The 24,451-nt window shown below is 39.0% G+C and overlaps 3 protein-coding genes across 5 annotated transcripts; 2 read left to right on the forward strand and 1 right to left on the reverse strand.

Annotated features, from left to right (window-relative positions):
- Positions 1–749: 749 nt before the first annotated feature.
- LOC119798599 (isotocin-neurophysin IT 1-like) lies at positions 750–3,554 on the forward strand. The gene is made up of 3 exons (XM_038308149.1): positions 750–996; positions 1,358–1,562; positions 3,351–3,554. Exons 1-3 carry the CDS (start codon positions 877–879, stop codon positions 3,491–3,493), a joined length of 468 nt encoding a protein of 155 aa, XP_038164077.1. The 5' UTR covers positions 750–876; the 3' UTR covers positions 3,494–3,554.
- A 2,388-nt stretch (positions 3,555–5,942) lies between these two features.
- Positions 5,943–11,860, forward strand: LOC119798536 (fatty acid-binding protein, liver-type-like). 3 transcript variants are annotated; one of them, XM_038308047.1, is made up of 4 exons: positions 5,943–6,097; positions 6,171–6,343; positions 6,423–6,515; positions 6,595–6,687. In XM_038308047.1, the coding sequence occupies exons 1-4, from the start codon at positions 6,031–6,033 to the stop codon at positions 6,643–6,645; spliced, it is 384 nt and encodes a 127-aa protein (XP_038163975.1). In that variant the 5' UTR covers positions 5,943–6,030; the 3' UTR covers positions 6,646–6,687. The 3 variants fall into 3 exon arrangements, with proteins under 3 accessions (XP_038163975.1, XP_038163977.1, XP_038163976.1); XM_038308049.1 differs by lacking the exons at positions 6,171–6,343; positions 6,423–6,515; positions 6,595–6,687 and adding exons at positions 11,356–11,528; positions 11,608–11,700; positions 11,774–11,860 and having other exon boundaries at positions 5,995–6,097; XM_038308048.1 differs by lacking the exons at positions 5,943–6,097; positions 6,171–6,343; positions 6,423–6,515; positions 6,595–6,687 and adding exons at positions 11,190–11,282; positions 11,356–11,528; positions 11,608–11,700; positions 11,774–11,860.
- Positions 11,861–12,522: 662 nt separating this feature from the next.
- On the reverse strand, positions 12,523–22,201 carry smyd1b (SET and MYND domain containing 1b). The gene is given in 11 exon segments (XM_038308159.1): positions 12,523–12,682; positions 12,684–12,815; positions 13,057–13,225; positions 13,868–14,031; positions 14,119–14,211; positions 14,912–15,107; positions 17,371–17,409; positions 18,540–18,670; positions 19,354–19,567; positions 21,092–21,268; positions 21,947–22,201. Coding segments are annotated over 11 exon segments (1,470 nt in total). The 5' UTR covers positions 22,069–22,201; the 3' UTR covers positions 12,523–12,649.
- Positions 22,202–24,451: the final 2,250 nt, after the last annotated feature.

A 24,451-nucleotide genomic window follows, 5' to 3' on the forward strand; every position in this document is an offset into this window, starting at 1 on the left:
AGGCAAAAAAAAACAAAAATAATAGTTGCTCCATTAATTTGTTTCTGCTAAGAAAATAACTTCTGACAAAAAGAGTCGGCTGAAATGAAGTGACTTCAGCGCAAAGGTGGAATAATGGAGCTCATATCATTGTTGAAATGTTGCCGATTTCTGTGGGATGCAGCTGGCCATTAAATGTGTTAATTAGCTCATAATAGAAAATTAACCTCAGATCCTGGACAATGTGTGCATCAATTCCTCTGAAGAATTAAGGACTTAAAGGAAAGTTAACATTTTTTAAGATTTGTCGTCATCAGAACAGTGATGCTCCAAAGCAAACATGATCACTGAACCAACAGGGCATCTCAGAAGTCTGAGTTTTAAGCCCAGGGGCCTTCTGATTGCCTACAAGTCTACTTTCTTATGTCAGGAGCTTAGTAAATTACCCTGAATCTGAACCACCTTCTAATGAAGTATATCACAGTTCTCCAGCTCACGTGGTCACTAATAATTTGAATAATTTAATCCGAGCACATTAATCTTGACCTCTCCGATGGTTATTGTGATCTCTAACATGCACGGTCACACTCCTCCAGACCTTCTGTAATGAACTACAGCAAAGACACGTAAAACCGGGCAGAGTGACGACCTGTCTGACCCTTTCTTCCTCTCATCTTTGCATCCAAAGCATATTCATTAAAGATTTTTAAATGGCTTTTGGCTTTCAGGGTCACTTTCAAAAGTTACTGTGGAGTATATATAAGACCTGTGAACCCAAAAGCAAAGACAAAGACCACAGCAGTCACATCTGAGCAACTGAAAGCAGAACTTGAAGCAACAAGTGAGTGTAGCAGACTCCATTTTCTGCGTTTAAACAGCCTTTATTTTTTATCAGAAATGTCTGGATCTGCCATGTTCGTGGGCCTGTTTTTCCTCCTGTCTGTTTGTTCGGCGTGTTATATCTCCAACTGCCCAATCGGTGGAAAGAGGTCAATCATGGATGCACCCCTTCGCAAGGTTGGTTGCTTTTATCCACCTTTGATTTTAATTTTGATTAAGTCAAACCTTCAGAAAGGTTTTTGAGTGACCTTTTTGAAAAATTAAGAATGCCTCGGCCATCAAAACTGACTAACAAAAACATGTAAATAACAAAACATCAAATGCAAATCAGAAAAGATCATAATTTGTATCCATATAAAAGTTTAGGAAAGAGTTGAGTTTAAATTTGAAATAGGAGATTAACATTATTCAGATCATGAAGACCCTTTTTAACTAGAGCTTGAATAAGTGATCAAATTTAGAAATTAACTGCATCCAACTGAATTAAGTAATAACAAGATATCAAAATAAAATATATAATTTCTTTCTTTCTCTATAGTGCATGTCCTGTGGCCCTGGGGACAGAGGCCGCTGCTTCGGCCCCAGCATCTGCTGCGGGGAGGGTCTCGGCTGCCTGATGGGTTCACCTGAGTCGGCTCACTGCATAGAGGAGAACTATCTGCTCACTCCCTGTCAGGCAGGAGGTCGACCCTGTGGTTCAGAGGGAGGACGCTGTGCTGCTTCTGGACTCTGCTGTGATGCAGGTCAGAATATTACAAAACAGGGTCACAGATAAGAAGATATGAAGGAACCCTTTTCAGGCATGAACTATGATAGAAATACTCAGGGTTTTATTTATTATTATCATTTTTTTTATCACACATTTTTAAGTTCATTCATTAAAGATGCATTTTCATCCATCTATCCATCCATGCACCTAACATAGTAAGATGTGTGCAAACAGAGACAATCAGCATAAACAACCATTCTCATGTCTGGACAAAAAAATTCTAAAACATATTGAGATTGAGAACAGAATTAAACAAGTATAATTATCTGACATATTTGACCCTTTTCTAATGTGTTTAAGGTAAAAACAATATTAAAAACAATCTCCATTGTTTCAGGATGTGCATGTAGTGCCATGTAGTTGACATGTAGTTTTGCTGCTGTATACCTACTTTAGACTTTAGACAGGTTTTATATGTCATTTTGTTTACACAAGTGTAAAACAAAAAGAAATTTCGTTTGGAAACAGCTCACTGGACAATTTAAGCTTTAAAAAGTGCAGCCTTGAACAATACGGTAGCAAAAATGACTGTAAATTTACAGTTCTAACATTTTTTTTTTTTATGTATATACTTGTGATGTCCTATACCTTTACAAGTAAACTAATCTAAAATATGTAGCTTTCATTATATAGAAAAACTGTCTAATAGGACCTGTATTGGTTAAAACTCACTTATGCACCATGTTCACATTGTGTGCAATAATTTAAACGACCAAAAAAAAAAAGATAAACTTACATTATCCCTAAATGATTCAGATATGTTAAGTTTTTTTGTTTTGTTTTTACCTGCAAGTACCTCAGTTTAGAAAAGGACGAGAAAAATAAAAAAACAGGTGCCCTGCATTTACATCTGATTGTCCCTAGTGTGGTTTTCAGTAAAATTGTCTCTTAACTTGCACTGGTTAGCCAGTAGGTGGCAGTGTATGAAGAAGAAAAACGTCTCAATTAAATTTGCTACAAGCAAATTCTGCCTTTTGACATTCAGATCCTTTTGTTACTCTTTCAAATTTTGGATTTGATTTAGTGACAAAATAGGACGCCTCTCAGTTTAGGTTCTCATTTGTTTTTTAATTCTTTACACAATTTATTAACATTCATGGGTGAAAAAGTGTCAGCTCACTTTTTATTATTCTGAAGATGAACTGTGAGGAGGAAACAGAGTGAAACTTCTAATATAAGGAAGAAAACCATTTTTTACGTGGTCACTGAAGAATTCACTTTGAATATTAATCTATAGTGTCCATGATGGTGTTAAAATGAACCCAATGATGCACATAAGTAGCTGTATGTTCTTGAACAGAATACAAGCATACTTCCTTTCTTCAATTTTGAGTTTGTTTCACTTCTCATATGAAAGATTTTTTTTTATATAGTTTTGGTAGACGGATGTTTAGTTTATATAAAATGGCCCACTACTGCTACTAAAGCATAAGTTGGTTTAGGTTACAGCTTTTCAGTTTAAATAAGGATTTTGCCTGTTGCTTTTTCAAGCTATATTCTAATGCATTTAGTAGGGGGAAAAAATCTGTTTAAAGAGACAGTTGATGTTCCAGTGCATAAAACTAATTAATTTAGAAGTTATAAACCAGCTTATGCTTTCTCTTTAAAATATCAACTGGTTGCATTAAGCTGGAAAGCTTCCTGTTTAATTTTATGTTTGTTTGGTTGTTTTTTCTCAAATTTGCAGGAGATTCTAGGAAAAGGTGCTTTTTCAGTGAAAGACTTCTGCATTAACTGCTGCATTTTTGCTCTTCTTCCACAGAGAGCTGCACTGCAGATCAGATGTGCCTCCCTGAGGATGACGGAGACAACCAAACAAGCCAGTATGAAGGTGGTGACCCCGGAGACATCATCCTCAGGCTCCTGCATCTGGCCAGCCACTCTTCTCACCGATCGCACCAATGAGCACCTCTGTCCTTGAAGGTTTCTCCGCAAGGACAAAAACAATGGGACTTGTAGTTCCTGCTGAATAGTTGTGTTGAATAGTCCATGTTTGTCGCCATTGTTTTCTCTTTCTCTTGGAGTGATTTGGTAGAGTGCCTTTGTCAATATATTTTAGTATGAAAACAGGGATAAATATGGACAGATCATCCTGATTCCTGCATGCTGAAATAAAGTTTAAGGAAAGTATAAAATGCCTCTGTGTCTTGTTTGCTGTGCATAACCTGAAGAAAGGAGTCAGCATTAGCCTTATCGGGTTCAGTGGTTGATTAAATTCTACTTTCAGAACTGCCCTTATCTTTCAGATCCTCACATGAGGCCTAGTGCAAATATCACCGCTGCAACTTTTAGGGTGATTATCTCATCACCTTTGAACCAGTTCTTCTCTTTGCTTAAAGTTTGACCTGTGCTCCATTTAAGAGTTAATGACAAAGAAACATGTTCAATTTAGAACCACAATAAAAGTAACGTTCTGAAACACAGATTGCAGAATAGTGAGGTTGTACTGTGCGAAATGGCAGGTTATATTAGTCTGCTCCAAGAAAAACCTCTTTCATCATCAATAATCTTATCTTGAAAAGTGACTTCATCTGAACCATGTACCTTTGAAATCAATTATGGAGCATAGGTTACACTTGAGTTGTGTGTCTGGTGCTTGTAGGAATATCTAAAGACACAAAAAATAAATTTGTTTTAGAACCAGATGTTGGAAGATGCATCTGGAAAATTGGAAGTAAAAACATTTTTATTTCTGTTTCATTGATTATGGCTCGACGCCAATAAAGACACAAAAGTTTACTTTTTCTGGGATCCAAGAAGGATCTGAATACTGAAATGTCAGCCTATCGAAACCTATGTCTTTGTACTGTACCGTACATGCAGTCGGTTCTTGATTAGTGCTTCATTTGAAAGGAAATTAATTACCTAAATGTAACATAGAACAAAAGTAATCAGCAATTGGTATGGTTGGGATGTAATGGAAGCACAGACCTCCTGCTGGCTTTCATTGTCTCATCATGTTAATCTTCATATTTTGCTGGCCAATCAGATACAATGTTACCATGGTTGTTAAAGTAGTTAATGCAAATTTTGGCAGTGTCAGAGGGTTTAAAGGTCCTGCTGAAAAAATTAAAATGGCGTCCCTGAGGAGTTTACCATATAAGTAAAAGTAGAAGAGCAATGAAACTTCCAAGTAGATGGTTGTACCGACTTTGGACTTGATAAAGCACAAAGGGCCGACACAGCAGATGACATAATCTGTCCAAAGCATCATGAGGTGCTTTTCCATTTGAAACACAAAACTTTTTCCATATTCTAATAGTACCACAAAACAACCATTAATATTAAAATGCAATTAAAACCACACAAGAATAAATGTGTTCAAATAACATTAAATAGCATTAAACAGACTTCTTTGTTCTTTCAGTCTTTTTTGTTATGATGTGGAAAAAGTCTCTCCATTGCTGCTTAGTGAAATACATTGATTTCAATTAATGGGAAACCCCTCAACTTGGTGAAACACCTTTTTATATATAAAGAAAACTTTTTTCAAGCTTCATTACAGGTATTTCAAGGTATTTATAACAATTTATGCAGATTTGATGGTTAAATGAAATGCGGCCAATAACTGCAGAACCGTAACCCTGGGCATAAAGGGATCAGATTCTGTTCTTCGTCCTCCATATTTTGACCTGGATTTTCCAAAATCAAATGCAACATCTGCATTCATGTGCCAAACAGTCCATTAATTTTTTTTGCCTTAGCCCACCTAAATGCTAAGGATCCAGGGGTGGCTAAACTTGAGTCCATGTCCAGAATGGCTTTGCTCCAACCTCTAAATTAAGTTTTCCTAATGCAATCCTTTTAAGGTTTCTGTAATTCTTCTTAATGGTGCAAAATTTTCTTTTCCAGATATTAATTTCTACTTAGCTACAATTTATTAGTATTTCCGCCAGAGTACCCTCAGTACCCTGCAAGGCAGCATTTAATGTTGACCTGCTTACCCTCCATGTAGAGGGACTCAGTGACTTTCTTTGATAAACATTTTATTTTCAGCTTTTCAAATAGAATTCCTTTAAAACTTTGTGAGTTTTCATTAACTCTGAATAAAACTCTCTAACTAAACAAAATGAAACATTCCCCTCTATGTAATGCAGCTATGAGTATCAACACATTCAGTCCTGTTAGAAGTTCTTGATTACTTACAGCACCAATTAAAGTGTGTTAATTGTGATCTTCAATCACATTTATTTGCTCAAAAGATTGTCTCGCATTTATTGTTTTCTATTGCTTACTAGGTTTAATTTAAGTTTTGCAAAATTCTTTCAGTCTGTATATGTCTCCTCAGGCTCTTATCTGCTGTGTTCGATGTGAGCACAGCTCCGAGCTGGTCTGACTCTGCCTAATTGGAGTCACCTGGGGTAAATCATTGATCTGCGTCTCTTTGAGAGCATACAAAAGGCAGGGCTCCTCATTCCTATCCACCTTTTCTGTCAGTCACCATGTCTTTTAATGGAAAATACCAGCTGGAGTCACAGGAGAACTTTGAGCCTTTCATGAAGGCTCTTGGTGAGTTGGTTCTTTAAGGAAAACAAATTCTATGCAAACGAGATGTATGGTCTCAGTCAGTTATGCGTTTCAGGTCTTCCTGATGAGCTCATCCAGAAAGGTAAAGACCTGAAAAGCATCTCTGAAATTGAGGAAAATGGGGACAATTACAAGGTGACTGTCACCACGGGGTCAAAAGTCATTACCAATTCCTTCACCATCGGAAAGGAGACAGAGCTGCAAAACATAACTGGAGAGAAGATGAAAGTAAGTGGATATTGCACTGAAATGAAAACTCCCTTTCCTGAAAACTCATTCTAATAAATTATTCCTCTCTATCTTAAAGGGAGTAGTGAATCGGGAGGGCGGTAAGCTGAAGGTTTCTCTTAAAGGAATTGAGTCTGTAACGGAAATGGTGGATGCCAACACGATCGTAAATGTAAGCTTCTAGAAATGTTTGTATCTTTCAATCAATTTCATTGGGCAACATTCTGAAGTTTAGCCTCTTTTCTTTGCAGACGATGACTGTTGGTGACATTGTTTACAAGAGAATAAGCAAACGCATGTAAATGTTTACACTTGGAATAATAAAAAAAACTTGAAAGCTGCAAGTTTCTTGGTCTCTTTTCTGAAGACATTGGGATGAGGGGGGGGCTTTTTTTTTTTTTTTTTTTGTCTAGACTTTAGACCACAGGTGTCAAAGTCGTTCCAGAAAGGGCCATGTGGCTGCTGGTTTTCTTTCCACCCAAGCAGTAGCACACCAGACTCCATTCATCTCATCAAGGTGAGTCTAGTCTTAACCTGATGACTTGATGGGATGCATGGAGTCTGGTGCGCTACTGCTTGGGTGGAAAACAAACCAGCAGCCACACGGCCCTTTCTGGAACGACTTTGAAACCCCTTCTTTAGACAAAGTCTAGAAAGCATTGCTCTTACAAATGACCTTTTAAAAACTTGCCTTTGGAAACGCAGCATGTTTCCAATGTCTACAAGCTTGAAGACAAACTCTAACCATGCATCTAGACTGCACTAGGTTGTGCCATTGTTGTGCACGGACTCAAATTGAAAGAACGGGCACATGCAGTGCTTTCACTATAAAGAGCACTTTAGCCCGCTATAGTGACAGAGCCCTGGCAGATTTGGATTTAAACTCTGTTCAAGGCTTGGGGTGATGGCAGCTTCAGTCTTGGCTTTACCTTTGAAGAAGGTAATACTGTTAAGAACAATAAAGGCTAGCTGGCAATTACCCATTTGAGCCAGTTCTTCTCTTTGCTTAAAGTTCGACCTGTTCTCCGTTTGAGTTAATGACAAATTTGTTCAATTTAGAACAACAAAAGTAAAGTTCTGAAATGCACTGCCGAATAGTGAGGTTGTACTGAGCGAAATGGCAGGTTATATTAGTCTGCTCCAAGATAACACTCTTTCATCATCAATCTTATCTTGAAAAGTGACTTCATCTGAACCATGTACCTTTGAAATCAAGTATGGAGCATAGGTTACACTTGATTTGTGTGTCTGGTGCTTGTAGCAATATCTGAAGACACAAATTTGTTTTAGAACCAGATGTTGGATGCATCTGGAAAATTGGAAGTAAACATTTTTATTTGTTTATGGCTTGATGCCAATAAAGACTCAAAAGTTAACTGTTTCTGGGAACCAAGAAGGATCTTAATACTGAAGTGTCAGCCTATCGAAACCTATGCCTAACCCCCAGATTCCACATACTGTCAGCGCTCTGCTCCGCCCCGCTGACGTACGTCGTGCGGAGTACTTGTCTTTCATGTAAATGAGAGCTGTTCCACATCACCGCTACTCCTCCGCACGTCGCCGTCCACGTACGTCTTCTCTGTCCGTCAACGACAAAATATGGAGACGAGCTATTTTTTGCTCCGGCCAGGTCAAGACCTGCAATTGCAATCACACCAAACAGGAAAAAGAACATCGATGTTCTGGTTCGTCAAATTAAAATATAGTGGCAACAGATCGGTAACTAGAAATTATAGCATAATTCTTATATATTCCAAAAAAACTAACACCATTTATTTAAATGATTGAATGCAAATTTGTTATTCACCCACCAGGAAGCAGATTCTCATCTCCATGAAAATATTTATTTTATACCGAGGGACTTAAAGTTTAATCAAATCCATTCAAAAGAAACTTCTTATTACAGGAATTGATGAAGATATGCTGAGTTTGGGAGTAGAGAACAAAGTTAATAAAAAAAAAGCAGTTTTGAATTATCCTAGTTATCCCCGTTACAAAAATCTACATAAAAAAAAATATATATTTGGGCAGAAACTGAACATATGCTGGATGATGGTGGGATTTTTTTAATATGACATAGTAAATTAAGCGCTCACAGGGTTCATACAGAAATGAGTGACTCTAATTTAATGCTATTTTAATGCTATTAGAAATTATTTTAATGCTATCAACAAGAACCATGTACACAAGTTATTAGTGTACATGAAATATGAAGGAGCTGTAAGCACAGTTCCATGACTCTTGTATGTATGTAAACACACACACACACACACACACATATATATATTTTTTTCTAGCTTTTTCTCCGCCTCAAGCTTCCTTTCCGAACATACGGCTTTATGATCAGTTCCACGCAATTTAATAGCGATATATTTTTGACGAAATTGTTTTTATAAAAATGTTTTATTAAAGAATTATAAATGCCACGATAAACATATTTAATTAATTTCAGAGTCAATTAAGGCCTTAATTTAAAAAACAAAAGAATGAATTGTAATTATTTTTAATGATCCGCGGAAACCCTGGTTCAGCTTGTGCATGCCCTCTACCATCTCCAAGGAACTCAGAGCGGAGCAGAGGGGAGCCACAGCGGAGGCTGTAGGCTTTGCTTTGCGCAGACGGTCTGGAGTGCAGCGGAGCGGAGCGCTGACGGAGTATGTGGAATCTGGGGGTCAGTGATGGGACTGATGGTGTTTAAAGTAACGGCGTTACTAACGCCGTTACCTTGTTTTAGTAACGAGTAATCTTACTAATTACTTTGACTGTAACTATAACGCAGTTACCATTGCACACACCCCGTTACTGTACGTTACTCAGGTCGCACAATGAACCTTTTTTCTTGATAGGACTCGTGCGCGCCTTGTCATGAGAGAGGGGAGGATGAGAATGGCTGATGTATAAGGAGATTCCGTCTGTCAGTTGGTGGGTGAATCAGCTGGCGGGTGTTAACCTACAGCACACAGAGAGATGGAGAGTGAGGATGACTCCAGCAGCAAAACAGCGTTTTCCTGATGGAAATACCGGTGTTACGTCGAGCTGCGTTTCCCCTGCATCTCCGCACAGTGCAGGCGGCACGATTCACCGCGCAAGCGACAGGAAACGCGCATGCTTGCTAAAGGCACGCAACAGTCGCCCTGTGCTCGCACCACAGGAGAACTATGGAGAGCGTGAACGATCAAATGATAGCCTATATGGAGAGATGGATGGATGGATGGATGGATGGATGGATGGATGGATGGATGGATGGATGGATGGATGGATGGATGGATGGATGGATACTCTGCCTTTTCAACCTACTATATTTTTTATTTTAAACATTATTTGATGGCCTTCGTGGCAGGGATGGAGATCCATATTTTATGTCACACACAGAGTATACATCTAGATAGATAGATGGATAGATAGATGTTGCTGTATCTATAACAACCCAAACACACAGGATTTCAGAATTAGACATCCCCAGTTATTAATTTCATATACTCACCAGATCTGTATGCCCTTCACATCGCGTTCCCCTCTGATGTCATTTACGTTGAGTTGCAATAAATGCAAAACTCTCTGCAGGTTCTTGTCTTTGTCATCCACTCTATTCAGCTGGCTTTGGAAACACACGGCGAGAAGGTGGGGGCTGGGTGGTGAGGGTTACGGGGGCGAGAAACGCAAAAGTAATGCAATAGTTACTTTTACTGGTAACTAGTTACTTTTATTGTGGAGTAACTCAGTTAGTAACTCAGTTACTTTTTGGGATAAGTAACTAGTAACTAAACTAGTTACTTTTTCAAAGTAACGTGCCCAACACTGCTGGGGGTAAGTGTACATGCAGTCGGTTCTTGATTAGTGCTTCATTTGAAAGGAGATAAATTAATTCAATGTAACATAAAACAAAGGTAATCAGCCAGTGGTATGATTGCGATGTCATGGAAGCACAGACCTCCTGCTGGCTTTCATTGTCTCATCATGTTAATCTTCATATTTTGCTGGCCAATCAGATACAATGTTACCATGGTTGTTAAAGTAGTTATTGCTAATTTTGGCAGTGTCAGAGGGTTTAAAGGTCCTGCTGAAAAAATTAAAGTGGTGTCCCTGAGGAGTTTACCATATAAGTAAAAGTAGAAGAGCAATGAAACTTCCAAGTAGATGGTTGTACCGACTTTGGACTTGATAAAGCACAAAGGGCCGACACAGCAGATGACATAATCTGCCCAAAGCATCATGAGGTGCTTTTCCATTTGAAACACAAAACTTTTTCCATATTCTAAGTACCATAAAACAACCATTAGTATTAAAATGCAATTAAAACCACACAAGAATAAATGTGTTCAAATAACATTAAATAGCATTAAACAAATAGCATGGTTAAATGAAATGCGACCAATAACTGCAGAACCGTAACCCTGGGCATAAAGGTATCGGATTCTGTTCTTCGTCCTCCATACTTTGACCTGGATTTTCCAAAATCAAATGCAACATCTGCATTCATGTGCCAAACAGTCCATTAATTTTTTTTTGCCTTAGCCCACCTAAATGCTAAGGATCCAGGGGTGGCTAAACTTGAGTCCATGTCCAGAATGGCTTTGCTCCAACCTCAAAATGAAGTTTTCTTAATGCAATCCTTTTAAGGTTTCTGTAATTCTTCTTAATGGTGCAAAATTTTCTTTTCCAGATATTAATTTCTTCTTAGCTACAATTTATTAGTATTTCCGCCAGAGTACCCTCAGTACCCTGCCAGGCAGCATTTAATGTTGACCTGCTTACCCTCCATGTAGAGGGACTCAGTGACTTTCTTTGAAAAACATTTTATTTTCAGCTTTTCAAATAGAATTCCTTTAAAACTTTGTGAGTCATCCCTATCCACCTTTTCTGTCAGTCACCATGTCTTTTACTGGAAAATACCAGCTGGAGTCACAGGAGAACTTTGAGCCTTTCATGAAGGCTCTTGGTGAGTTGGTTCTTTAAGGAACACAAATTCTATGCAAACGAGATGTATGGTCTCAGTCAGTTATGCGTTTCAGGTCTTCCTGATGAGCTCATCCAGAAAGGTAAAGGCCTGAAAAGCATCACTGAAATTGAGGAGAATGGGGACAATTTCAAGGTGACTGTCACCACGGGGTCAACAGCCCTTGCCAATTCCTTCACCATCGGTAAGGAGACAGAGCTGCAAAACATAGCTGGAGAGAAGATGAAAGTAAGTAGATATTTCACTAAAATGAAAACTCCACGAACTGAACACTCATTCTAATCAATTATTGCTCTCTATCTTAAAGGGAGTAGTGAAACGGGAGGGCGGTAAACTGAAGGTTACTCTTAAAGGAATAGAGACTGTAACGGAAATGATGGATGCCAACACGCTCGTAAATGTAATCTTCCAGAAATGTTTGTATCTTTGAATTTCATTGGGCAAATTTCTGAAGTTTTTCCTTTTCTTTGCAGACGATGACTCTTGGTGAAATTGTTTACAAGGGAATAAGCAAACGCATGTGAATGTTTACACTTGGAATAATAAAAAAAACTTGAAAGTAGCAAGTTTCTTGGTCTCTTTTTTGAAGATATTGGGACGAGGGGCACATTTGTTTTGTCTAGACTTTAGACAAAGTCTAGAAAGCATTGCTCTTACAAATGACTTTTTAAAAACTTGCCTTTGGAAACGCAGCATGTTTCCAATGTCTACAAGCTTGAAGACAAACTCTAACCATGCATCTAGACTGCACTAGGTTGTGCCATTGTTGTGCACGGACTCAAATTGAAAGAACGTGCACATGCAGTGCTTTCACTATAAAGAGCACTTTAGCCCGCTATAGTGACAGAGCCCTGGCAGATTTGGATTTAAACTCTGTTCATCAAGGCTTGGGGTGATGGCAGCCATTAAGTCTTGGCTTTACCTTTGAAGAAGGTAATACTGTTAAGAATGATGCTAAAGGCTAGCTTGCAATTACCCATTGGTGTGTGTGGTTTTTCTGTGCAATTTGAAGTAACTCATCGAAAACAAATGGCCTAATCCAATTTCCCAACTTAAGTTGAATCATAAACCAAGGAGGTTGAAAGACTTCGAGCATAACTGTACATCTTGATTGTGATTTGCATGGAACCCATTTTCTTCCTGAGTTGATTTAAAAATATGAAGGTATGCTTAAACCTAGTTTGATACCTGAGTAGCAAGAGTAAAAAAAATAGCTCTAAAGTCGGTTTCAAAACAGTTTATTGAAATCTACAAAATGTGAGAAATGCAGGAAATGTGACCGAAAAATATAGAACATCCATAAAGCTGTTTGCAGTAAACAAATGCTCTATTTTATAGTCCCATGTGGGCTACTTCCTCCGATGAAAGAGATTCTTGATCCCCCTCCTCGACAGACTTTGGCTCGTGCAGCATGGTCATGGGTTTGTTTTTCAAAGCCGCTTCTCTCATGCTGTGGTAGACGTACTCGTTCTGCTTGAACATCCTCAGCTCCATCTCTGTCTGCATGCGCATTGCCTGAGGAGGATTCGGGATTAAAAAGTCAGTCTTCCTGTGATCAGAAAAGCTTTTGTCTGAAGCATTTGGTCTGATCCACTAATAACACTGATTAGGGTAAAGATCTGATTGGAAGACAGTTTCTCAGACTGCAGCCAGACCACTTGGGGGCAGTAAAAAAAGGGATCTATAAGATTCAGACTACTTAACAGTCGGTGAAAATGTCTTGCCAAAAACATATTTTCTTTTTGAAGCAGTGTACCTCAAGGTCTTTGGTGATGGGGTGAGTTGGACCATGAGTGACCATGAGGATGGCATATGACTTGCAGATCATCCCATGTCCAACCTCGATCAATCCAGCTTGCCAGTGTGTCACTCCAGCTCGCATGGCAGCCATACCGAGGGCAGCGTTGTTAGGGTGGTATAGTTTCCTGTCAATAAGGGCTGCTTTGTGATTTTCAGTCTGAAGACTTTCAATAACAATCAGTAAAATCTGCCCATGAGCTTCAGGTGTTACAGAATAGCAAAATTGCAGTACAAATAAAACAATAGTAAAATGAGTGCGACCATTTAAAAAGGGGTGTCAACCAAAGGGGATAACCACATGAGTAAACATGGCAATACTCAAACTAGGAGAAAATCGGTCTTTAATGAAATGATTTAGCAAGTGTAAAAACTTGAGGGGGTGAAGACAACTCACAGAAAATAAACTACAAAAGAAAAATTATAGTAGTGTCAGAATCCTGGTTACTCTGCTTAAACCCATATTATTTGCACTTCAGTCTAAATGCTGCAAACATCAGCTTTGGTATAATTTTCTATTGATTCAATTGCCTAGAAAGTTATAGAAGTTTCTGATTTGATTCTAACCTGCTCTAGGCAGCGAATAAAGCATCTTTCTGATATAACCCTCATTTGTACCATCAGGAAAAAAAAAAGAAACCCTAAGCAGTGACATCATCTACTGCCGGCTTGAGGGAGTTTTCTATTTCTGCTCTGTTTTTTTTCTTTGCACTTCAGGATCCCTAGAAAAACAAGCATCCCATAAAGCTGATGTGCCTATTGTCACTCACATGTATCCCTCCACCATTTTGCGAGCATAATTTGCGGCCTCCTCGAAATACTGCAGGTAGGCTTGCACCTCACTCATTGTGCTCCACATCCTAAGCAGGTAGATGTGAGTGTCAGCCAAGATAGGCTCTGTCTTATCAATGCACTTCCTGCATATTTTTACCACCTTTAAGCAAAAACAGAAAATAAATACGTTTGTTTATTTTACCACAAAAGAGATGTAATATTCTGGACAAATAATTTTTAGCTGTACCTCGTGGTAGTCGCCGTTTAACCGAGCCTTGTCCATTTTGTTCATCATGGCAAAGCAGTAATCTGTTGCCTCCTTGACCTGTTCATCTGAAGGCTGTAGGTTTGGAAGAAAAAAAAACGCTCTTGTAGAGAGTTAAAGACAGTAAAGGGGCTTAAAAATTAACATTTAAATGCAGTATTAAAGTCTGTTTATTTTAGGATGGCACATGTGAGCCATGCTTGGGACCATAAAAGTTAAGGTCTGATTAACTTTTATCTGGAAAAAAAGAACTCTGCTCACAACATTAATTATCTGAAATTTGGTTCAGTTTTTGGACAAAATGTCATATCTTTTTTTAAATTCATAGAGACAAGCTTTTTTCCACTCAGAGTGAAACACGCTAATAATTACTGATACACACACACACACACAGACATATATATATAATGAACCTCTCTCACAGAGCAGAATACAGTCAGATATAGATTATTGAGCGGAGGACTTTAAGATAATGTCAAGCTGTTTCTCAGTTACTACAGCCCGGTCTGGATTTTATTTGATGCTGGCATTATTCTTTAATGTGGCTGAAGTACAAGTTCAGTTAAGGAGAAACTGCACAAATTTAACTAGAAGCTAAAAGCATGTGTAAATGCATTGTGGGCCAAATCTACTTGTGAATTATCTTCTCTTAAAATAGTCAGTGCGATAATTTCTCAGATTTCATGCCTGCCTTATCACTCCTGTTAGTGCTAAATGTGGCACTCGTGTTTGGGTTTCTCTTTGCCACCATGAAATAAATCCCACAGAGACAAACCTTGACTCCTTCTACTTCCTGCCCCCCCATCTTCAAGTCATCATGGGTTTTGTTGGTGCAGTGTTCACATGTGCAGTCAAAGAAGTACTGCGTTTTCAGGAGCCTCTGTCTCTCTTCTGACACATTAATGTAGTCCACATAAGCGACCGTCAGCTCCTCTCCTTCTGCGATTTTACCCAAGGGTCGCAGCTCAATCCTAAAGTGTGGAAACAAAGTTAAAGGCATGTCAGTATTTACAATATTTCATGTACTTTTTATTAATAAGGTGTATGATAGTGAAACCCTGCCTTATGATGTAGACTTTAAATCCAGCCTGTTACCTTAGAAGACCTGACAGCACTATTCTAAATCACTTAAAGGTATAGTGGAGGATGTTATTTTTCCAGGTGGATCATCAAAATAAGTGGTCCTACTAACTGTCAATCATTTTGTTGATATATTTACATAAGGCCTTCCTACATGCTTATCCCCATTTTCACTTACCGGTGGTAAATCTGACATAGTGGAAAAATTGCAGATCTTCTTTTGGAAAGTAAGCTTGTATGAGCAATGCAAGCAGCAACTTTTAAACAGTGTGCACAAGGAGAAATGGGCTCATTTAGCTCTCACACATGTTTAATAGGCATACGCTCTCGGGAGCAGGTATAGGGTTCTGCATGTGTATTTTTTTTTTAAGTGGAGAGGGCAGGTCTTTAAAAAAAATCACAAAAATCCTCCATTATACCTTTAATATGCTGGTATTGTAAATTAACAGAATATTTAAAGGTGCGATGATATTTTTTCCAGAAAGTTCAGCCTCTCTGAGCACATGAACCCCCTTCAGATCCAGACACGGTATGCATCATATTTTGCCAACTTTTAAAACAGATTGTAGTGAAATGTGGTTGTAATAAAATCTACCATTTAGGTGTTTTACTCTGCAGATGGCCAAGGCTTGGTTTACACTTTTAGTAATTCTGTTACCTTCAGATTTTATTGTCAGTCTGTCTCTGTTTGATTTCTTCTAATCCAACTCAGAAAAGTGGTGTTGGGAATTGCTGCAATATAAATCTTATCTGCTTTCAGTTGAAAAGTTAAATTCAGTTCAGTTTATTTATATGCAGCCAATTCACAACACTTAATCTCAAGGCACTTTACAGAGATAATTCAGACTGGTTTAAAGCTACTGTCAAGGAAAACCAATTGATTCCATTGACTTACTGGCTTTGCAGGACACACTTCTTTTGGATGATTATCACAATTTACTTGCACTTTATCATTGACTCTCCAGCAATCCCTCACAGCAAGCATGCATGCAGCAAGAGTGGGAAGGAAAAACTCGCTTTTAACTGCTAGAAATCTCCAGCAGAACCAGGCACAGTATGAGCGGCCTTCTGAAGAGGCCATCTGGAGGTTCAAGGAGGTAGAAGCAGACATACAAGAGGAACATGGAAGCTCTGATCTATAAAGACCTTCTACAGTATGTTAGAAAATCAACAAAGGTGGCTACAAAATAGTACAAAATGGCTGTTAGGAAATTTTGTATAGCAGACATGGTTTTTTAATAACAGAAAAACTGGGGTTTGGTTAAAAAAATAGGTGTGGTAGAAAAACAGTATAAGGGACTATCTAACTTGATAAACAGAAGTTTACGCCTTTTTCAGTTTGACCCCAAAACATTGTCTGTTAAGAACTGTTAACCGGTTCTTGTTCTACCTGTTTTTACTTGCCCCTTTTTTTTATTTGTAATTTATAGGAATGGATTTTAATTTTTTGTTTGACAGGACATAACTTTCCCTTGTGTGCTGTGAATCTGTACAGTACTTTCATGGACTACAGCTGCAAAAGCTGCTGTTAATGATCTCCATTAACAGCAGCTTGTCCGTGCAGAGCAACGCTATAATTTGGTATAGTTCAGATTAAAGTAGTCCCCAGGTTTGTACCAGATGTCCAAATGTTGGCAGGTACTGTATTGTTGAACATGTTTAAAGTTAAGGCAAGTTAACTGTAGAGGATAATGGAACGACATCAGGGGATGGCAAACCACACTACACAAGCTGGTTTGCTGGTAAACAAAAACATTGCTTCAAATGATTTAAGAAAGCACCTTTAAACAAAACTGTATTTACATGCTATGTAATGTTAGACATGAGCTAACAGTGAAATGTATCACTGAATACAAGTCCAATATAAAATGAAAATTCTGTAGTGCAGGTAAAACAGTGTTAGGTAAAATATGTAAAATGAAGAAGATAAATGAGGAAAGAGGCCTTATGGCAGCATTTTGTTGTAATTGAGGGTTAGCGCATTCAAGTTGATGTTTCTAGGAGAAGATGGAGTCACAGTGACCAGAGTGCACACCAGAGAATCAACAAAAATGTTTGATTTTCACAAACACTTGATCGGGGTTATGTGCATGTGTTTATTAGAATGAAATGTTCTACCCTCTATATAGAAAGATTTAAGGTGAGGTAACGCACCTCCGTTGAGAATGAAATATGGTATTCACAGCCGACTGACTGAAAGACAAACAGGAAGCAGTTTTACAACAAATAACACCTGACAGAAACATAAACTGCACATAAACAAACTTCTTATAGCACAAAAACAACAGGGGCACACATGGAAACCTCCAATAACAATGGGGCTTATTTTCCTTTAGGTTGGAGTCCTTTACAGCTACAGTGCTTTGAAAATGTTATTTTTCCCACACGATTACTTCCACCTTTTTTTTTTTTCTAGCATAGTAATGACCTGGCTACAGATTGAAGTATTTTCTAGAAATGATTTCCTATAATAAGCAAAAAACCTACTCGGACTCATCTACCTCTTTAAAAAAAACTATCTGAATCAGTTCACCCATCAGTAGAGCATTCATTACAGATCTCCATCTATCAAACTATGTATTGCTGGATGGAGATCTGTCCAGTCATCGAAAACTGTTCAGTTACGATTTCGTTTAAAAATTAGCACATTACTGTCTTAAATGGTTCAGGTTAAGACATACGGTCCGTGGCTGCTTTGCTCCTCAGAACCTGCACAACCGGACATCATTAATACAACTAAGAAGAAGAAAATCCTAAAGATGATATAAAGATAACCATCAACTCCACACTTTTGTCTTAAAATAAATTTAAATTTTTTATAAGGTCCAGTCAGAGTCCAGACTTAAATTTCATTTAGTTTGACCTTGAATATGTCAGTCATTCTTTGAAAACTCTCTAGTTTGTCTAAACTACAAGAACTCTGTTACAAAAAAGACCAAAATTGAACAAAATTCTTCATCAGTAACAGGAAAAAAAATTGTTGCCGTTTAGAAATACGTCAGGGCACACATTCTCTCCAGCAGTGGAACAGACCAGTATTTTTGGGATACCTTTCACACATAGGTGGGACTTGGTGGGTTTTGGTAAAAAAAAAATAAAAATTATTGAATATTTGAAATCCTCACCTAAAACTACATTTTGTATTTACTTAGGATATCTTAGACTGTTACAAAAATGTATTGTTGAAACCTTTAACTGTGACAAACAAAACAAGTAATCTGAAGTTGACAAATACTTAAGCTGACTTTAGCTCTGACTGCAGATCCAGACAGAAAACCATAAACATTGTCAGAGTAGTTGTTTTCTTTTCTTTTTTTACTTACCTGCCATGATTGAGAATAACAGTGCAGTTTGGCCAGCAGTCATGGTTAACTAAGCACAAATTAGGAAAAAGTCCAACTCCTACTGTCTGAAGACCCCTCTGGTCACTCACAGAGAAGCCGTTACAGTTGATCTGCAACATTTGACATAAAGCACATCAAACATATTCAAGAATAGAAAGTGGTCAAACAAATTCCTCATGCTCTAATCTGTTCATCCTCTTCCTTTTATGCTCTAATCCCTTTTTGGTATTGCACCTACATACCAATAGGCTAAAGACCATTTGACCTCAGCTGCATCTGAATTTAGATCCTTAAGTTTCTAGATTAAATACATTGATTTCTCTTTTAGAAGATAAATGGGATCAACGCTATAAAATTCACCTGATCTGCACTAAAGATACCTTTTCCTGCTCATATAAAAGGTTAGTGACCTTGATACTAATTATAATGCTGCAATAAAAGTTTAATGAATGATATTGTCAGCCTGCTGTGCTTTTTAATAGAGCTGAAAACACAAGACTCTGCCAATGAGAACATAAGTTGATTGAACTGATTATATTATATAACTACGGCTGATTTTGAGTAATACAGTAGGCAAACTCTATAAGTTGTTCTTTCGACAAAACTATGTTAATATTTTACCTGAAATTCCTGCAACTAATCAAATATTATGAGCCACAACTATTTAATAGAACAAAATCAATTAAATGTGCCCCCTTAGAACTCTTGTACATCCCAGTATTTTTCTGGTCACTGTATAAAACCTTTTCCTTTTGAGTTTTTCACCTTAAAATGATATAAAAACAGGACGCACCACTCCAAATATGTGGGAGATGTCATCGATGGTGTGCTGCTTGCTGGTTCGGGGCCAGTAGTCCAGGAAGTTGTGGAGGTCCACTTTGAGCTCCTTTAAATCATCATCCTGCATGTCATTTAGGTGGTCCTCAAGCTCGTCCAGCGTGGTCAGCTGCATGTCAGACACCAAACTCCCTTCCTTATCCAGGCGCCACATAATGCGGGCAACCAGCCTGTACAGGCACAGGAAAAGCAAAGAAAAAGACATTTGGAAATTTGACAGTGAAATCAAATTTAGCCTTTAAGGAGTATTGACATGGTAGCCACTGCAGCAGTTATTTTCAGAAACATGTGACTCGTTGTCACAGCCCATATTTTACCTTATAGGTAAAAGATGTAAATATATTAGTCAGAATGAAAAGGATTATTCCCCTATATCTAGATTTTCTACAAATAGCAATATTGTAGAAACTGACATAAAGATTCCACACAGACACATTCATTAATTAATGCACCACTTCAGACATGAAAATAAGCCAGGCATCTGCTTTGGTCCAAATCACTTATCAAGCAGATTACATGTTATTTAACTGGCTCCAGTGGCACGGGAAGGGGGGTACTGCGGGGGCTGCAGCCTCCCTCGTCATAGCATCAGCCCCCCATGGTGGGGGGCTGTGGAGTAACATAATATTGTACTTAAAAACATGAAATTATTTATGTATTTATTTTTTAAAAGACTGTGTTTGATATGGGATTAAAATTATAGGCTGTGTATAAGATATAAACTAATGATTCATTATTTTAATATTTCATAAAACACTAGGCTACTCCCCCGGAAGCTTCCGCCACCTCACATTCGTTTAGGCATGGCTAGCAATAGGCAGCAGAAACGTATTTCTAAATATTTCGAGGTAAGAAATGGTTTTAATTCCCCTATACTGCCGCATTTAGCGTTATTTATGTGCCTATTCGTCTTGGTTCTGTGGCTGAAGAAGTCTACGCTAGAATAAGGCTGCATATCACTAAATTTTATGTCTGTATTAAGCTATTTAGTGATAAAATATGAAATTAGTTAATTTTTTTTTGTGTGTGTTTTTTGTTTCAGATATGAAATCATTCCCCATATCCATAGTCGAATGGACTTTCAAGACGTTCAATGCTCAGTTTAGGCTAAATTTAGGCCATGTTTCATTCAAGTATTCCTGATCCTCTTGACTGGGAGCTGTTGTTTGTTTTGAATGATTAAAAGAGAAGAAATAAAGTTTAAAATGTTCATGCTTTGTTCCGATGCATTTTAAATGGCAGTTTTTGGCGACAAATGTAGGCCTACAATATTATGTTAAAGACGTCAGCCACAGCCCTCAACATAATGACGTCATGTGTTTTCCAACCCAGCCATCAGCCCCCCTCGCTTGAAACAGCTTCCAGCGCGCCTGACTGGCTCTACTCTGAGTTGTGCAGTTGTTGAACTCTGAACATCTGTGTGTGATGCAACATATGCTCTTATTGTGAAAAACAAATTTTGAGTTTGTTTAATAAAGAATAAAATAGAGAAAAAACAATTATATTATATTTATTAATTTTTATCAGCAAACGATTAATACACAAAATTCTTTTCTAAACATGTTTTTGTTGGTTTCATTACTTTAGCAAAATATTTTTCTTAAAGTGGTTGATAGATGGTAAAGCTATTTGTCGTATGAAGTCTTTACGAACAGAAAAAATAATCCTCTTCTCCTTTTCTGGCTTCCACCTACCGGATGTTCTCATTTGGTACTTTTCCATAGGCCTTGATGGCACTGCACTCTTGTTTGTGTTCAGCCCACCCGGCACGCTGGCAGGTTCGGTCGCAGTAATGAGCAAATTTGCACTGACCACACCTCTGGAGCTTTTCTTGCCTTCGAAAACAGCTGTGGCAAATGCGCTCTGCAAGGCTGCAACCAAAAATAAATAAGTAAACATTTAAAATTAAAATTAACTACTCCTCACATTTGCTTTTTTACATATGCTTTTAAGTACATAATATTTTCCCCTCTATTTCTGTTTCGATTAAGGTCGATGTTTGCAGCTGTTTTTGATTGAAGCACCCGAGATAAATCGGATCTAAATTTCTAATCGTTTTAATATACAACACTCTTCACCCACCAGATAACTTGATTACTTTAATGAAAAACTAAGAGGACTTTGAGTTGAGATTATATTCTCCTTCATGTTTGTCTGTTATAAAGATTACAAACACTTCTGGGATAGGAATGGCATCGATATGGAGCAAATAAATTACATAATAAAACACTAAATGATCAACACTAGTATGTTGTTGTTTAAACAACATTTATTGAAGGTAAACTGATAATAAGAGGTCATGTTGTATAAAAATACTGCACCTTAAGCAGTGGTTATAGATTCACTAATCTACCTGTAGGATCTTAAAAAATTCAAATCTATTAGATGTTATGTATGAGATGTTTAAACAATGCAAAATAATTACTTAAAATAATATTTATAAAATAATTATCATAATTATAAGAAGCACATATACTAATTTACTGCTCAGCTGTCCTCAGAATGACCACATTTAAACACCTAACCGCATACTTCAGACTAGATCATACCTGTCAAATACAACGGCTGCAAGACTGGGCTCAGAGAATATTACATCTCCAGCCCAAAACTCCTTGGTTGCCTTCAGACCCCTTCCTTTCCCAGGAGAGTCAAATATGACCACGTTTTCCATATCGGATACTCCTCTTCTTGAGACTCGAATAAATAATTGGATGTTTGAGTTGAGTAAAAGGTTTTACTCTGAAAAGATAGTTGGTGATCTCACAGACCGCTACGTCTTCAGTGACAACTGGACATTCCTCCCATGAGGAACTAAAATAGCTGTGCACCACTTGAACTGTACCAAGAGACTAAGAGAATGGGTTGACCATCTTAGAAGCCCCAAAACTAAAATCCTTACACTAAACAGAAATGTTAGCATAACAGCTATAACTTTGTGAAAAAATCACCACTAAGACCCCATTTCATAATTTCAAGATTAGGTTTTAGTGTTTTAGTTTGAATAATGTGTCTAATAACATGGAAGCATTTCACACACCCCCTCTAATCAGTGCCTTGTAGATACCCTCTCCCTTAGGGTTATTTTTGTCTCTCAGTTGGGCCTGTCCATCAGGACCTGAGGTGTTGTTGAACAGCTGCCAGACATTGATAGAAACAGATCTGCTCTATCTCATTCACTCCACTCTCTTCTGGTGCTTTCTGCAACATGCTTTAGGTTTCCTGTTGCCACACAAGACATGACAGAACTGATCACATTTGATATTATACTCTCATGGTGAGCTAAACAACATCACTCACACTTCCCAGGAAAGTTTTTCTTGACTTTGAGATGCCCACTTGCAATTTGAAATCTTTACTCCGCTCTTCTGTATGGATTTACGAAACAGAATTTCACAAATATGTTTTTCATAACCACACTAAAGGAAAAACTATGCAATTTCTGATTTCAATGGATGTTCATTGAGAAGACCCAACAATCCAAACCCAACAGTCGACATGGAAATCCATTTTTGCAGCAGGAATAAGGAAATATTCAAATGGGCAGCCTCCAAAAAGAAATCAGTTTAATTTCCTGACACCTCATGCCATGTTATTAGCTCCACCTAGAGTAGAACTCAACTTTCTATTTATACTCTATCTGTTTAATTTGACCTAAGGAAAAGTCTGGTGAACATGGCTTTTATATTAAATGCAAAGTAGATATTATGCATTAAGTTTTCAACCAAGAGATTATTTGACACCATTGTCCCTGGCTAAGATTGTGTTGAATAAAACAAACAAATGGATGAAATTCAGAATCTATAAAACTTTGTCATGGTCCTGGTCTGATTGTTACGGTTTTCCTTAGTTATCCATTTGTTGTCCTCTGCTGCCCTCTTGTGTCCTCCCTTCCTCTGTTTCTCTGTCCTGCCAAGCACCTGCTGCCAATTTCCTCGTCAGCTCTCTCTCTGTCTCTGTCCCCTTTAAAAGCCCTCCCTGTTCAGTTCCTGTTTGCTGGATCCTCGTCAAACATCCCGTCTTACTTCTGTCTGTGTACCTCGTCTCTCTCTGGCTTCTGGTTTGGTTAATCCCTGATGTCTCCTTGGTTCTGGTACGTTTGTAATTTTCAGTTGGACTCTGATTCTTGCTTCTGGACCTGTGAACCTGAATAAACAGACTTTAATTCACCTCTGCCTACTGGTCTCTGCATCTGGGTCCTCCACACAAACACCGATTCATGACAGAAGGATCCAGCCAACAACATGGACCCAGCAGAGAACCAGGCATGTGAACTTCTCAGCCCTCCCCATATACAGGAAGCAGACCTTTGGAGCTTTTTTATGGGGAGAGAGAAGATTTTTTTTTGTTCCTGCCACCGCCATCAGCTCCAAGAGCCCCTCAACGGGGGCTCCAAGCCTCCAAGGCCCCTCAGCGGGCGCTTCAAGCCTCCAAGGCCCCTAAGCGAGCGCTCCAGGCCTCCAAGCCACCTCAGCGGGCGCCCCAAGCCTTCAAGGCCCCCTCCATGGTGGTTCCTGTGCCGCAGTGGGCGGCCCCGGCCTCGTCCGAACCTGTTCCTGAGCCGCAGTGGGCGGCCCAGTCTGATCCTGTTCCTGAGCCGCAGTGGGCGGCCCCGTCTGATCCTGTTCCAGAGCCGCAGTGGGCGGCTCCCTCTGAGCCTGTTGCAGAGCAACAGAAGCGGAGGCGGCGTCCTCCTCGGCGCATACTGCTGAGGCAGAGGCGGCGTCCTCCTCCTAGGTTCCTGCAGCATTGGAGACGCCGGCCTCCAGAGCGTCTCTCTCAGCTCCGGCCCCACGGCCGGCCTCCAGAGCGTCTCTCTCAGCTCCGGCCCCACGGCCGGCCTCCAGCGCGTTTCTCTCAGCTCCGGCCCCACGGCCGGCCTCCAGAGCGTTTCTCTCAGCTCCGGCCCCACGGCCGGCCTCCAGCGCGTTTCTCTCAGCTCCGGCCCCACGGCCGGCCTCCAGAGCGTTTCTCTCAGCTCCGGCCCCACGGCCGGCCTCCAGAGCGTCTCTCTCAGCTCCGGCCCCACGGCCGGCCTCCAGAGCGTCTCTCTCAGC

Source organism: Cyprinodon tularosa, unplaced genomic scaffold (genome assembly GCF_016077235.1).
Source record: "Cyprinodon tularosa strain WSP-4 unplaced genomic scaffold, ASM1607723v1 ctg63, whole genome shotgun sequence".
In the NCBI taxonomy this organism is placed as follows: Eukaryota; Metazoa; Chordata; class Actinopteri; order Cyprinodontiformes; family Cyprinodontidae; genus Cyprinodon; species Cyprinodon tularosa.

Coding starts and splice junctions, on each gene's coding strand:
- LOC119798599 (XM_038308149.1), top strand. CDS start 877: ATGTCTGGATCTGCCATGTTCGTGGGCCTGTTTTTCCTCCTGTCTGTT. Junction 997..1,357: donor TGGATGCACCCCTTCGCAAG/GTTGGTTGCTTT, acceptor CTTTCTCTATAG/TGCATGTCCTGTGGCCCTGG. Junction 1,563..3,350: donor TGGACTCTGCTGTGATGCAG/GTCAGAATATTA, acceptor CTTCTTCCACAG/AGAGCTGCACTGCAGATCAG.
- LOC119798536 (XM_038308047.1), top strand. CDS start 6,031: ATGTCTTTTAATGGAAAATACCAGCTGGAGTCACAGGAGAACTTTGAG. Junction 6,344..6,422: donor TAACTGGAGAGAAGATGAAA/GTAAGTGGATAT, acceptor TCTATCTTAAAG/GGAGTAGTGAATCGGGAGGG. Junction 6,516..6,594: donor ATGCCAACACGATCGTAAAT/GTAAGCTTCTAG, acceptor TTTTCTTTGCAG/ACGATGACTGTTGGTGACAT.